Here is a 14,304-nt window from a genome sequence, read left to right as displayed (position 1 = left end):
GGACCATGCCAACTCTCAGGGCTCAGGTTCAGGGACTGTTTAATTGTGGTGTAGATGTTCAGACTCAGGTTGCAGCCCAAGCTCTGGGACCCTCCCACCTCACAGGGTCCTACAACCCGGGTTCCAGCCCAAGTCTGAACATCTACACGGCAATTCAACAGTCCCTTAGGCCGAGCCCTGTGAATCCAAGTCAGCTGGCATGGGCCAGCTTGCAGGTTTTTAATTGCAGTGTAGACATCCCCTCAGAGGTTCTCTGCTGTGTAGTGAGATCCTCAGGCACTACAGGACCCCCTAACAGCTCCTATGCCCCGAGGCTGTGACAGCTGTCACAGGTTAAAGCAGTCATCTTCACTGTGCTTAGCTGTTGCTAAGCAACCCCAAGATCACGGAAATGCCAAGGACACCTTGGCACCTCCTCATTTCCCTCCATCTGTGGTGATTACTTCTCTGCCACAGATAAGGATCTAGTCCTTAGAGCTGAGCACTACAGAAAGCCACTTCAAGATTGATGCAGCTGCTTTCCTGACTGACTAGCACACACAATTCCTTATTTGGATACAAGGTCCTGAATAAAAGCTTTTTAAGGTAAGTCAGGGGAATATTGCAATTAACTGAATGTACTATCATGTCAGCTAAGGAAAAATAAAACCTGCTATTACCAGACAAGGAAAGATTCCCAGATGGTAAAAGGTACCATGTTGATTAGTCTTACCTAACTCTCCTGCGGCCACCTGTTGTACCCAAAAAGCTGAGTTTGGTCAAGACACTTATATACATGGAGGAAGATTTCCAAATGAACAAATGAAAAGTGAAGCATCAACTCCCACTGATTTTTCAATTGGGGGGGGGGGGGTTTGCCCGTTGTGCCTTCAAAAAAACCTCCCCCTAATGAAGTCTCCAGCCATCAAGTTTGCCCATGACCTAGTTTTTTTTTGTTTTTTTTTAATTTAAACAAAAGTGGGAGTGTAGGAGAAAGGGATAAAAAGAAAGGGATAAAAAGGACTTTTGCAGCACTTTTTTTAAACTAAGGAATGTTTTTCATAACAAGTCAGTCATGTCCCTTTTTCTGACCAGTCAGTGCAATTGCATTGTTATGAAATATCCATTATCAGAATCATGAGCCATTATTTCCTGGTTTGTGGTTACTTCAGGCAGTCACAAGTTTATAAGCAGAAATTGCTCAAGACCTCAACATAAATATCTCACTTTGTGCCTGCGCTGCTCCTGGGTACATTTGTATCAACTCCTCACAGCAGCACCAAGAACTAAGTATTTTAATCTCAATTAAAATTTCCACTGCATTCAGTTCAAATAAGTCTTCAAAATTTACATGAATTCTCACCTTTACTCCATGGCCGACATCATCCAGCACGGTATAGTCGATAGGTTTTCGAATGTACCTTACAGGACGCTCCATGTTTGCCGGCGCTATAATTTTATGAGTTCTTGATGTGTTCTTATTGGTTGTCAAAATACCTATCTCTCTGCGAGCCACTTTCTCTTTATGGATGTCCACAGTCTAAATTTAAAACAGAAAAGGATGTTTTATTTAAAGACGTGCCTAAACATTCAAGTCAAAATCAATTAAACAATCTGAATTATTAAATTAATAGCACTTGAAACAAACTACTTTATTAACCTCACTAAAATAAGGAAAAGTTTGCAAAAAAAATTTAGAGTAATAAACAAGATCCTTGTTTTAAAAATAAAATAATTACACTCTGCAGAATAACAATGCAGTTCCAAGTAAGAATAGTAGTAACGAAGTGATCTATTATAAAATTTTTGATTTTCAAACACACCTTATAGATATTACTGGATTAACCATGCTCATTACCCTTATAATTGACATTAGTGATCACTAATTTCATTTTTACAGATGAGAAATGAAGACAAAAATTAAGTGACTTGCCCCAAGCCACCAATACTCTCTCAAGCCACCAACTTACTACACCAAAAAGACAGTTTCCTTGCCACTAACGTTTTAGCTACCTTCTGTGCCTGCTCCAAATTTTGTCTTTACCAAAGAAAATGGATCCAAAGCTGAACACTGTCTATTGTATGCCTTAAATAGGGCATCAATCTCTACTCAGAATGGAGATTTGGTTTGGTGGATCCAACCCCTGGAATTAACTTCCAAGGGGTGGGGTGGAGGTTGGAGGTGGTGGGTGAAGGGTTAAACCTGTACTGTGCTCCACCAATTTGGAGGGCAAGGACCAAATAAGTAGAGGCAGTACAGACTATAGGACCCTGACCCCGCAATTTGAAGGAGCAAACTAATTTTGATGGCATAAAACAAGCCTCTCTTCACATAAGCTGGGCATTATTTAACTCCTAGCTGAGGGAACCAAATTAAAAGGCCAAGGATATAGAGCAACAATCAGAACCCAGGAGAGCAAGAGTGAAAGAGCAAGAAGATCCTTGTCTGTCAGTACTTGCTTGGATCAGTCTCCGGAAACAGTCATCTGCCCCAATCAAAACCAGTATTGTGCTGCATACGCTGTGTTTAGTAAAGTGGAAACAAGCACCCAGATGAATCATAAAATCAGTTTGTATTCAAAAGCAAATTTTCCACCATCTAATCATGCCCAACATATAAGCACCCAAGAGGTCAACAGATCCTAAGAAAACAGGTACATTTACACTGTAAAACAAAAAACAACACTTCCCCCACAGCAGTGGGTGACAGAGCCTGGGTCAGTTCACTCAGGATTGTGCTACAGGGCTAAAAATAGCAGTGTAGACATTCCTGCTTGGGCTGAAGCTTGAGTTCTGAAACCCTCCCACCATTGCCAGGTTTCAGAACACACTTTTTCCCCCCTTTTTTTTCCCTCTCTCTTTTTTTAATATTACAGATTTACCTTAACTCTTTGTTGACTAAGCATACAGAGGTGATTTTCAAATGCTTGCAATAGAAGGACAGATTTAGTCAACTGAATTCTAGTATGTGCTTAAATCATCTTGAGCTCTTTGGAGTTATAGTAGAAGGAACAAAAACCTCTCTCAGCAGTTTCTATACCCTATTAAAAAATCGCAAACTAGGATGCAAGGTAAGTGGAGGAGGAACTTAAAAGAAGCAAAGTCTAGCGAGCTTGTTTTCACAGCCTCAGACTGAATAATAGATGGCTTGCAAAAGACCGTTATCTTTTCCGTAACTGGTGTTCTTCGAGATGTGTTGCTCATGTCCATTCCACAATAGGTGTGTGTGCTCACCATATGCACCGGTGCAGGAAGTTTTTCCCTTAGCAATACCTATAGGGGAGCACCCCTAGCAACCACTGGAGTGGTGCTGCTGTGGAACGTTATAAGGGGCGCTGCGCACTCCCCCAACCCTCAGTTCCTTCTTGCCAGACAACTCCGACAGTGGGGAAGGAGGGCAAGATGTGGAATAGACATGAGCAACACATCTTGAAGAACACCAGTTATGGAAAAGGTAACGGTCTTTTCTTCAAGTGGAATGCACATGAGCAATCACAATAGGTGATTCCAAACTATATCCTGTTTGAGGTGGGCAGGAGTTCAGACACTCAGGACGGAGCACTGCCCTGCCAAACCCAGCGTCCTCCCTAGTTTGGGAGACTATCGCATAATACGAGGTGAACATGTGGACCGATGACCATGTGGCAGTCCTACAAATGTCCTGAATAGGGACATGAGCCAGAAAGGCAGCTGATAAGGCTTGCGCCCTGGTCGAGTACACCCTCACAAATCGGCGGCAGGGGAACCCGTCAGGTCATAACAAGTACAGATACATGAAGTGATCCAGTTGGAAAGCCGCTGATTGGAAAATTGGCTGACCTTTCATGCGCATGGCAGTAGCGATGAACAGTTGCAAAGACTTCCTGAACTGTTTTGTATGTTCCAGGTAAAAGGCCAGAGCCCGTCTCACATCTAGCATGTGAAGGTGGTGCTCCTCAGTGGACACGTGGGGCTTGGGACAGAGCACCAGCAGGAAAGTGTCCTGGCCCATATGATGGGCGGAAACCACCTTAGGGAGGAAAGAAGGGTGTGGGTGGAGCTGGAACTTATCCTTATGGAATACTGTGTTCAGAGCCCGAAGCTCTGAGACCCTTCTAGCAGACGTGATCACCACAAGGCTACTTTCCATGAGAGGTGGGACCAGGAACATGTAGCAAGTGGCTCAAATGGAGGCCTTGTTAGCCTGGCCAGCATGAAGTTCAGGTCCCACTGAGGGATCAGGGGTCTGACGTAAGGAAAGAGGTGATCCAAGCCCTTAAGGAATCGACCGGTCATGGCATGAGAGAATATAGTGTGGCCCTGTACTGGCAGGTGGAAAGCCGATATGGCTGCCAGATGCACCTTGACAGACAAGGGCACTAGGCCCTGGGCTCTGAAATTAAGGAGGTAATCCAGTATAAACTGGATCAGAGCAGCCACTGGCAACACGCCCCGATCTGCGGCCCCCCAGGAAAACAGAGACCATTTTGCCAGGTAGGCCTGACACATGGAGGGCCTCCTGTTCTCCAAGAGGATATGCTGGACTCCCTCCAAGCAAGTCCTCTCCTCTTGGCCTAACCATTGAGCAACCATGCTGTGAGGTGGAGGGCTGCTAGGTTGGGGTGGAGGAGGCAACCTTGGTCCTGAGAGGGAGGGTCCGGGCAGGTTGACAACAGCCATGGGGGGAGGCCCCCCCAAGCTCATGAGAGTCCCATACCAGTACTGTCTGGGCCACACCAGGGCAATCAGAAAGACATGAGTTCTGTCCGACCTGATCTTTTCCAAGACCTTGACGATCAGTGGAATAGGGGGAAAAAGTCATACAAAAGCTGATCCAACCAGAACAGAAGGAAGGCATTGGAGAATATGCCCAGCCCTCCCCTGGAGCAGAAATGAGGACACCAGCGGTTCTGCTTGGTTGCGAAGGGGTCCACTTTGGGAGTGCCCCACATTCGGAAAATCCTGTGCACCACCTCCGGGTGCAGCGACCATTCGTGCTGAGAGGAGAAGTCCTGGCTCAGCCAATCTGCCCACGATTTTCGGACGCCCGGTAAGTGGTGGGCTTCCAAGTTGATATTGTGGGCTAAACAAAAGTCCCACAGCCTGAGGGCTTCCTGGCAGAGGGCTGAGGAGCGGGCCCTGCCTTGCCTGTTGATGTAGAATATCGAGGCCGTGTTGTCCGTGAGAACTCCGACTACCCTGCCTGCTATGCACGAGCGAAGGGCCACAGCAGGCTAGACAGACCATCCTGATCTCTTTGACATTTATGTGGAGGCTAGTTCCTGCACAGACCACAGCCCTTGAGTCTGAAGGTTTCCCACATGGGCTCCCCATCCCAAGTCCAATGCATTGGACACCAACTCTACATTTGGGGCCGGCCCCTGAACGAGACCCCTTGGAGCATGTTCCTCAGAGTGGACCACCAGTGGAGGGAGGCTAGCATGGGTTCAGGCACAGTGAGAACTTTGTCCATCCTGTCTCTGGACTGGGAGAATGCCGAGGCCAATCAGAGCTGAAGGGGCTGCATCCTGACTCTGGCGTGACGAACGGCGTATGTGCATGCCAACATATGACCTAGGAGATGGAGGCACACTCTGGCAGTAGTCATGGGAAACCCCGTAACCACCCCGATGAGCTCCAGCAAGGTTTAGAATCTGTCTAGGGAGAGGGAGGCAGGCAGGCAGGCTGGCTCTGGCCGATGCCACATCCAGAATCATGCCAATGAACTCTATGCATTGCACCAGTACCAATGTGGATTTGGTGCTGTTAACCAGCAGCCCCAGTGTGGTGCACGTGGACAGGAGGAGTGTTATATGGTTCTGTACCTGTGATCTGGAGCTGCCTTTGACCAGCCAGTCAGTCATCGAGATAGGGAAAAATCTGGACCCCTGGATGCCTGAGGTAGGCCACAACCACAGACATACACTTTGTGAAGACTTTGGGTGCCATCAAGAGGCCAAATGAGAGGACAGTGAACTGGTAGTGTTCCTGTCCTACCGCGAAGCGGAGGAAATGCCTGTGGCCCTCGAATATGTGAATGTGGAAGTACGAGACTTAAAAGATCTACAAGTTTTGCAGCGGTCGCTGAGGTGGGTTCCCCCAGACAGCATAAACAGTCAGTGTGCAGATCACTCATGGGCATAGTTCACCGGGGGAAGGAGACCGAAGCCCTGAGGTAAGTGGTGAAATGGGATACCGGGAGGAAGCATGAGCAGGAGAGTGCAAGAGGGGAGGACTCCTGTCTCAGACAGAGAAAGCGGGACAATCAGCAAGTTATCCTAAGTCCCTATACACAAATGCAAGAAGCCTGGGAAATAAGCAGGGAGAACTGGAAGTCCTGGCACAGTCAAGGAACTATGATGTGATTGGAACAACAGACTTGGTGGGATAACTCACATGACTGGAGTACTGTCATGGATGGATATAAACTATTCAGGAAGGACAAGCTAGGAAACAAAGGAGGGGGCATTGCATTGTATGCAAGAGAGCGATATGACTGCTCAGAGCTCCGGTATGAAACTGCAGAAAAACCTGAGAGTCTCTGGATTAAGTTTAGAAGTGTGAGGAACAAGGTTGATGTCGTGGTGGGAGTCTGCTATAGACCACCAGACCAGGGGGATGAGGCTTTCTTCCAGCAACTAACAGAAGTTACTAGATCACAGGCCCTGGTTCTCATGGGAGACTTTAATCAACCTAATATCTGCTGGGAGAGCAATACAGCGGTGCACAGACAATCCAAGAAGTTTTTGGAAAGTGTAGGGGACAATTTCCTGGTGAAAGTACTGGAGGAACCAACTAGGGGCAGAGCTCTTCTTGACCTGTTGCTCACAAACTCGGAAGAATTAGTAGGGGAAGCAAAAGAGGATGGGAACCTGGGAGGCAGTGACCATGAGATGGTCAAGTTCAGGATCCTGACAAGGAAGAAAGGAGAGCAGCAGAATATGGACCCTGGGACTTCAGAAAAGCAGACTGACTCCCTCAGTTCCCTGAGGGGCAGGATCCCCTGGGAGAACAACATGAGGGGGAAAAGGAGTCCAGGAGAGCTGGCTGTATTTTAAAGAATCCTTATTGAGGTTGCAGGAACAAACCATCCCGATGTTTAGAAAGAATAGTAAATATGGCAAGTGACCATATTAACAGTGAAATCCAAATATGGCAGGCAACCATATTAACGGTGTCTTAAGAGTGAAATCCTTGATGATCTTAAACACAAAAAAGAAGCTTACAAGAACTGGAAAATTGGACAAATGACCAGAGAGGAGTATAAAAATATTGCAAGCAGGAGTGAAATCAGGAAGGCCAAATCACACTTGGAGTTGCAGCTAGCAAGAGATGTTAAGAACAACAAGAAGAGTTACTTCAGGTATGTTAGCAACAAGAAGAAAGTCAAGGAAAGTGTGGCCCCCTTACTGAATGAGGGAGGCAACCTAGTGACAGAGGACATGGAAAAAGCTAATGTACTCAATGGTTTTTTTTGCCTCTGTCTTCACAAACAAGGTCAGCTCCCAGACTACTGCACTGGGCAGCACAGCATGGGGGTGGGGGAGGTGACCAGCCCTCTGTGCAGAAAGAAGTGGTTCAGAACTATTTAGAAAAGCTGGATAAGCACAAATCCATGGGGCCGGATGCGCTGCATCCGAGGGTGCTAAATGAGTTGGCGGATGTGATTGCAGAGCCATTGGCCATTATCTTTGAAAACTCATGGCGATTGGGGGAGGTCCCGGATGAATGGAAAAAGGCTAACATAGTGTCCATCTTTAAAAAAGGGAAGGAGGAGGATCTGGGGAACTACAGGCCAGTCAGCCTCACCTCAGTCCCTGAAAAAATCATGGAGCAGGTCCTCAAGGAATCAATTCTGAAGCACTTAGAGGAAAGTGCTCAGGAACAGTCAGCATGGATTCACCAAGGGCAAGTAATGCCTGACTAACGTAATTGCCTTCTATGACAAGATAACTGGCTCTGTGGATGAGGGGAAAACAGTGGGTGTGTTATTCCTTGACTTTAACAAAGCTTTTGGTACAGTCTCCCACAGTATTCTTGCCAGCAAGTTAAAGAAGTATGGGTTGGATGAATGGATAAGGTGAATAGAAAGCTGGCTAGATTGTCGGGCTGAACAGGTAGTGACCAATGGCTCCGTGTCTAGTTGGCAGCTGGTATCACGCAGAGTGCCCCAAGGGTCAGTCCTGGGGCTGGTTTTGTTCAATATCCTCATTAATGATCTGGGGGATGGCGTGGACTGCACCCTCAGCAAGTTTGCAGATGACACTAAACTGGGAGGAGTGGTAGATACGTTGGAGGGTAGGGATAGCATACAGAGGGACCTAGACAAATTAGAGGACTGGGCCAAAAGAAATCTGATGAGGTTCAAGGAGGACAAGTATAGAGTCCTGCACTTAGGACAGAAGAATCCCATGCACTGCTACAGACTAGGGACCGAATGGCTAGGCAGCAGTTCTGCAGAAAAGGACCAAGGGTTACAGTCGACAAGAAGCTGGATACGAGTCGACAGCGTGCCCTTGTTGCCAAGAAGGCTAAATGGCATTTTGGGCTGTATAAGTAGGGGCATTGCCAGCAGATCGAGGGACGTGATCATTCCCCTCTATTCGACATTGGTGAGGCCTCATCTGGAGTAGTGTGTCCAGTTTGGGGCCCCACATTACAAGAAGAATGTGGAAAAATTGGAAAGTCCAGCAAAGGGCAACAAAAATGATTAGGGGGCTGGAGCACATGACTTATGAGGAGAGGCTGAGAGAACTGGGATTGTTTAGTCTGCAGAAGAGAAGGATGAGGGGGAATTTGATAGCTGCTTTCAACTACCTGAAAGGGGGTTCCAAAGAGGATCTAGACTGTTCTCAGTGGTACCAGATGACAGAACAAGCAGTAATGGTCTCAAGTTGCAGTGGGGGAGGTTTAGGTTGGATATTAGGAAAAACTTTTTCACAAGGAGGGTGGTGAAGCACTGGAATGGGTTCCTAGGGAGGTGGTGGAATCTCCTTCCTTAGAGGTTTTTAAGGTCAGGCTTATCAAAGCCCTGGCTGGGGTGATTTAGTTGGGTTTGGTCCTGCTTTAAGCAGGGGGTTGGACTAGATGACCTCTTGAGGTCCCTTCCAACCCCGATATTCTATGACAGGCCTTTTACAAAAGTGTCCCACGACTTAAAGCCTGGGGCATGCCCCAACCTAGGTGCACTTATCTATTCTAACTATATATTTGTGGGGGGTAACTACAGGTACTAACTAACTACAAACTAAACGAAGTCCAAAGTGGGAAAGCTACAGCAGAGCTGGAGCAGAGCAGTTCCAAAGCACCTTCACTGATGGGAAAAAGGAAATGAGGGGGGGGGAAAAAATGCGCAGCACCCCTTATACCACACCATAGCAGTGCCACTCCAAGGGTCACTGGGGGCGCTCCCCTACAGGTACTGCTAAGGGAAAATCTTCTGGCCCCGGTGCATGTGGCGAGCACGCACACCTATTGTGGAACGGACATGAGGAATCACTGAAAGAAGAACATTCAGTGACATTCCTTTACTTCAATTTCAATTTTCCTTGTTTTCTAAAGACATTGGTTGAGATTTTCAAAAGCAATGCAGGAAATTTAGCCACATATCTTCCAATTAAACGCAAATAGAAGATGGGGCTACATCCCCTGCACAGCTTTGGAACATGTAAAACATTGAGTTTATGCTCTGACATAAATCCTCAGTAGTCACCAAGCCTAAGTTAAGGCAACATTCTGACCTAGGCACTTCTAGACATATGCAGGCCTCATTAAAAATCAGCTACAGCACCCACACATGCTCTAGCAGCCAATTTTACAAGATGAAAGGCGAAGAGCAGCAGCTCACTAAGGCTAGGTCTTCTCAATAAATGCTACAGCGGTACAGCTGTGCACTGTAGACACTCACTACCACAATGGGAGGGGTGCTCCTGCCACTGTAGGTAATCCACCTCCTGGAGAGGCACTATGTAGGTCTGACGCTGGCGGACCAGGTGCCAGCTCATGCCAAGGCCCCTAGGCCTCACTGAACCCTGACAAATGCATAGCTAGAAAGTAGTCTGGCTCACTTGTGTGTTAGCATTGTTGGGAAAATCCTACAAACTGTAAAGTGATGTGGTATATAATAAATATGAAGAAGCCAACTCACCTTACTGCGAAATGCAGACCAGTGATTTGTGAAATCGGACATCACTACTGTTAGTGTAAAGCAGAGAATTAGATCTGTACTGTAACCAATACAGTTAAGCACATAAGTTGAAAGTATACTAGTGATATAGTGGTAGCTTGTTGCTTAATCACAGGCAATGTCTTCACTGCAAGAAAACTTGGGCTCATTTTGTTTTACAGCAGGATAACAACTGTGCATAGCTATCCTATTGTAAAATCCCAGTGGAGACAAGGCAGTGTCATATTATCACAGATAGCTAGGCGAGATCAGCACTGTACCCACACCAGTGGTTAGCCTCACCTAGTCTGCCTTGTAGTAATACTACAGTGGCTCATCTCCACTTGGGTTTTACAGCAGGATAGCCAACGTGCATTAGTTATCCAGCGGTAACACACCTTTTTTAAGCAGTGAAGACAAAACCTCAGAAAGTACATGGTAAAGAACATAACTGGCTTAATGCCAATGAACATCAGGAAACTGTCAACACAGCTTTAAGTAGTTTTAAAAAGGTCAGTGGGTAGTTGCCTCTTTAATATTGGGCTATTTTAGATTGTCACATTCTTCCAGGCCGTCACATACTTGATATGAAGTTGAAGTTTAAGAAATTATTATTTCTCAGAAGTGGGGTAGATGCCAGTCCCAGTACAATAATAATAATACAATCAAACAGCTTGAATTTTTTCCCCCCTTGTACTCCATAATGTAAAACATGGACAGAGCTGTAAAATATTCCCAGACCGAACACCCCCCCGCACTCCCCACACACACACGGTACTGGAGAATGATGAATGAAAATGCAGTGTCTTTGTATAAATCATTCTAGAAAGTGACCATTACTTTTAAGCTTTAAGTGTCTTAAGCTAAAGATGCCTGCATCTAAGGCTCCAAGCATCACCTTCATTCTGCCCTAATGTATCCATGTCCACCCTCTATGCTTGTGAACCTACACCAATTGCTACAAGGAAGAACATGTAATATAGAAAGAAGATGACTTAACTGAGATGTACTTGCTGGTGTACAGCAAGTAAAATTACCCCTAGCAAATAAACTCATGAACATGGGCGCTGGTAAATTTAAACTGGCCTTAATGTTGGGTTGATGAAAAGCAAGTGCAGCTACACAGAATACCAGATTTGTACTACGTAACTGCCATTTGTGCTAAATGAACTGGAACTCCTGAAACGCTGTGCAGGGTAGCTAACTCACAGGCTTCCTACCATCAACATTAATGCAGAATTAGAGAATAAAGGAGTGCACTCAACCTGGGGGAAAAAAAGAAGGGAGGAAAGAGCTCCTCATATTGCTCAACAGCAACCTTTCCAACAGAATGAGTAGTGTTCACATGCTCTGGAAAGGGTGTCCTGGCCAGTCCTCAACTGTAAGAATGGTGGTTGCAATGTGAATCCTAGTAGAGCATGAGGGAGGGAAAGAAAAAGTGAATGAGGAGGGGCTGAAGGAAAAAAAGAGCAAAATCAGTGAATGCTCAGGGCTCTAGGAGGAAGAAGGGTTATCAATTACTATCTGTGCACTATCCATTCCTGGGGAAAAGGGGAGGAAAATAACTCAAGTTACATAAACCCGTGAGCACATTAACAAAAACTTCAGTGTTTGATTAACATGTTCTCTAATAGTGGTCTCTTTAGAGAGAGAAGGAATTGCCCTAAACACCATCACCACCCCCCACCCACAAAAAGATAAAATAGGTACGTTACATTAAACTGAAAAAACCCACCCTAAAATAATGCTGCTACTGTTCGTGTAATTTTATTTTGATAGCTTCTTGAGTCACTTCACACAGCAATTTCTAGACCTTTAGCATGATATTCACATCACAAACTTGCTCTTTTAAGACAAATGTCTTTGCAGCTCTAAGAGCTGCACAGAAGTAACATTACATTTGGGCCCTTGATTCATACAGACATGGAAATTCCGGGCTGAAACTCCATGCTGATACTTCAGCTATACCTCAAAAACACAACTATTTCAGAGAAGAAGAGTGGATGAAGGAGACACAAAACACCGGAGGGGGGGAGGGGAGGAAAGGGGAGGGGATTAACAATAGAGCCAGGATTCCAGATTCCTTTTTTGCTTTTGTGAGTAAGTCTCTCTCTCTTACACACACACACCCTTGCTTTTTAAAATCAGTTTGTGGCTGAATAAAAGTTTGGGATGGGTTTAAGTTATTAAAAATACAACTACATTAATGTTTGCACAGAGCTTTGGATAGTTAAAGCACTATTTACATGCTAAGCATCGTTCTGCAGGTATGAGAATTACTAGATCAGAATGGATTTTGTGTGAACAGAGGTTTAGGCACAAGGGGAAAAGTTCTTAGGAGTTACATAGGAAAAAAGCGTTGCCTCTTGTGTAACAGATTTATAACCTTTTCCCCCTCTTCAGGGTGTCTGGAGTGACTAAGTCATACTTAATGGATTGGTCACTTGTGGAATTTTTATATCCGTTTTCCACATCAAAGTTGGTGTTGTATTCCCTGAACAACAATTCAAATATTTTAAGTCACAGGAATAGATAAAGCTAGTTTTGTAAACTGACAAAGTAGCAATATTCTAAATTGAAGCCTCACAGTATGCTGCATAAGCTATAGAATAGGTTATAAACAACCAAGAACTGCAACGGTAGTACAGCCCACGGGAAAATCCTGCAGATGGTAGGTCATAAATTATAGGGATCCTTACCAAGAGAATACCACAATTGCTACTATAAAGCTCCATTATTAAGAATAGTAGCATGCTTTAAAATATTATTAATCTGGAGGAACTAGCACAGAACTGGGAGTCAAGAAGTTCTGATTCTAACCCTGGCTTGGCCCAACTCATTGTGTAACCTTATGAAAAGTCATTTCATGGAGAAGTCTCAGCTACTCCATGTAAAAGGGAGATAGCACACTTTCCAATCTATTTCAAAGGGGAGTTGAGAGGATGAATTTGTTAATGTATGTACAGTGTTTTGAATGTGTACAGATCTATGTATGTTCAGTGTTACTGAGACCCATTCTACTTTCAATCTGAACAGCTGAGATCCTTGTTAGTAAAGTCATTCAGTATATATCCGGGGAGGTGGAAGGAGAGGAGTGGGCATTTAACTCATTTTATATTTGAGGGTGGGGTGAGAAATTCTCCTCAATTAAAGTTATTTTACTGCTCAAGGAGAAACACAGGAGGTATTTGAACAAAACAAAAATCACATTCTACACCAGGGGTCGGCAACCTTTCAGAAGTGCTGTGCCAAGTCTTCATTTATTCACTCTAATTTAAGATTTCACATGCCAGTACATTTTAACATTTTTAGAAGGTCTCTTTAAGTCTATAATAGATAAACCTATTGTTGTATGTAAAGTAAACAAGGTTTTTAAAATGTTTAAGAAGCTTCATTTAAAATTAAATTAAAATGCAGAGCCCCCCGGACTGGTGGCCAGGACCCAGGCAGTGCGAATGCCACTGAAAATCAGCTCGCGTGCCACCTTCGGCACGCGTGCCATAGGTTGCCTACCCCTGGTCTAAACCAAGTTGCTTGGAACATAGTTTGACAATACTGGATCAGACCATTGGTCCATCAAATCTGGTATTCTGCTCCCAATCGCCTGTACCTGATGCTGCAGAGAAAAGAGGGGAATGAATCCCAGATTGAATTTAGGTGTGCAATGCAGCACATGGAGGACTGAGTGGAATTCCTTCCTGTCCCACTAGATTGATCAGCTCAAGCCTAGAAGTAAAGGGTTTTGACTACTCTCATTGTGACTGTTAATATACAATAAATGGTCAAAACATTATCCAGACTCTTCTTTTAAAACTGACCCACTGTTTTTACTTCAGTTGCTCATGGCAGTGAAATCCATGAGTAACTAATATTTTGCATTATAAATTAATATTAGTGGTTTTAAGATCACTGCCCACCTACTTCAGTGTGTTCCCTTGATCCAGGGGCAAAGGGGCAGAGACTCAAGTAGAGGCAAACAACCAGCTTTCATTATAGCCTTCACTCTTAAATACCTTAATCAAATCCCCTCACAATCCCTATTTCCAAGCTAAATAATCCCAGCTGTTTGCAAACTCTTCTGCATAAATCCCACCATAACACCAAGCATTTTCACTTCCCTTCACAGGGCCTTTAGTTTTCATTGTCTCACTACATCAGCTGTTTAAAATAAACTCATCATA

The 14,304-nt window shown here is 44.9% G+C and overlaps 1 protein-coding gene across 12 annotated transcripts in view; it reads right to left on the bottom strand.

Moving 5' to 3' along the window:
- ABI1 (abl interactor 1) overlaps positions 1-14,304 on the bottom strand; it is a 124,659-nt gene that overhangs the window by 35,902 nt on the left and 74,453 nt on the right. For all 12 annotated transcript variants that reach the window (XM_039521830.1, XM_039521836.1, XM_039521824.1 and 9 more), the window contains one exon: positions 1,343-1,519. In XM_039521830.1, coding sequence (XP_039377764.1) covers positions 1,343-1,519 — 177 coding nt within the window. The remainder of the gene's footprint in view (positions 1-1,342; positions 1,520-14,304) is intronic.

This window comes from Mauremys reevesii, linkage group 2 (genome assembly GCF_016161935.1).
Source record: "Mauremys reevesii isolate NIE-2019 linkage group 2, ASM1616193v1, whole genome shotgun sequence".
NCBI classification, from domain to species: domain Eukaryota; kingdom Metazoa; phylum Chordata; order Testudines; family Geoemydidae; genus Mauremys; species Mauremys reevesii.
Note: the sequence above shows the minus strand (reverse complement) of the source record. Positions and strands in the feature narration are given on the sequence as shown.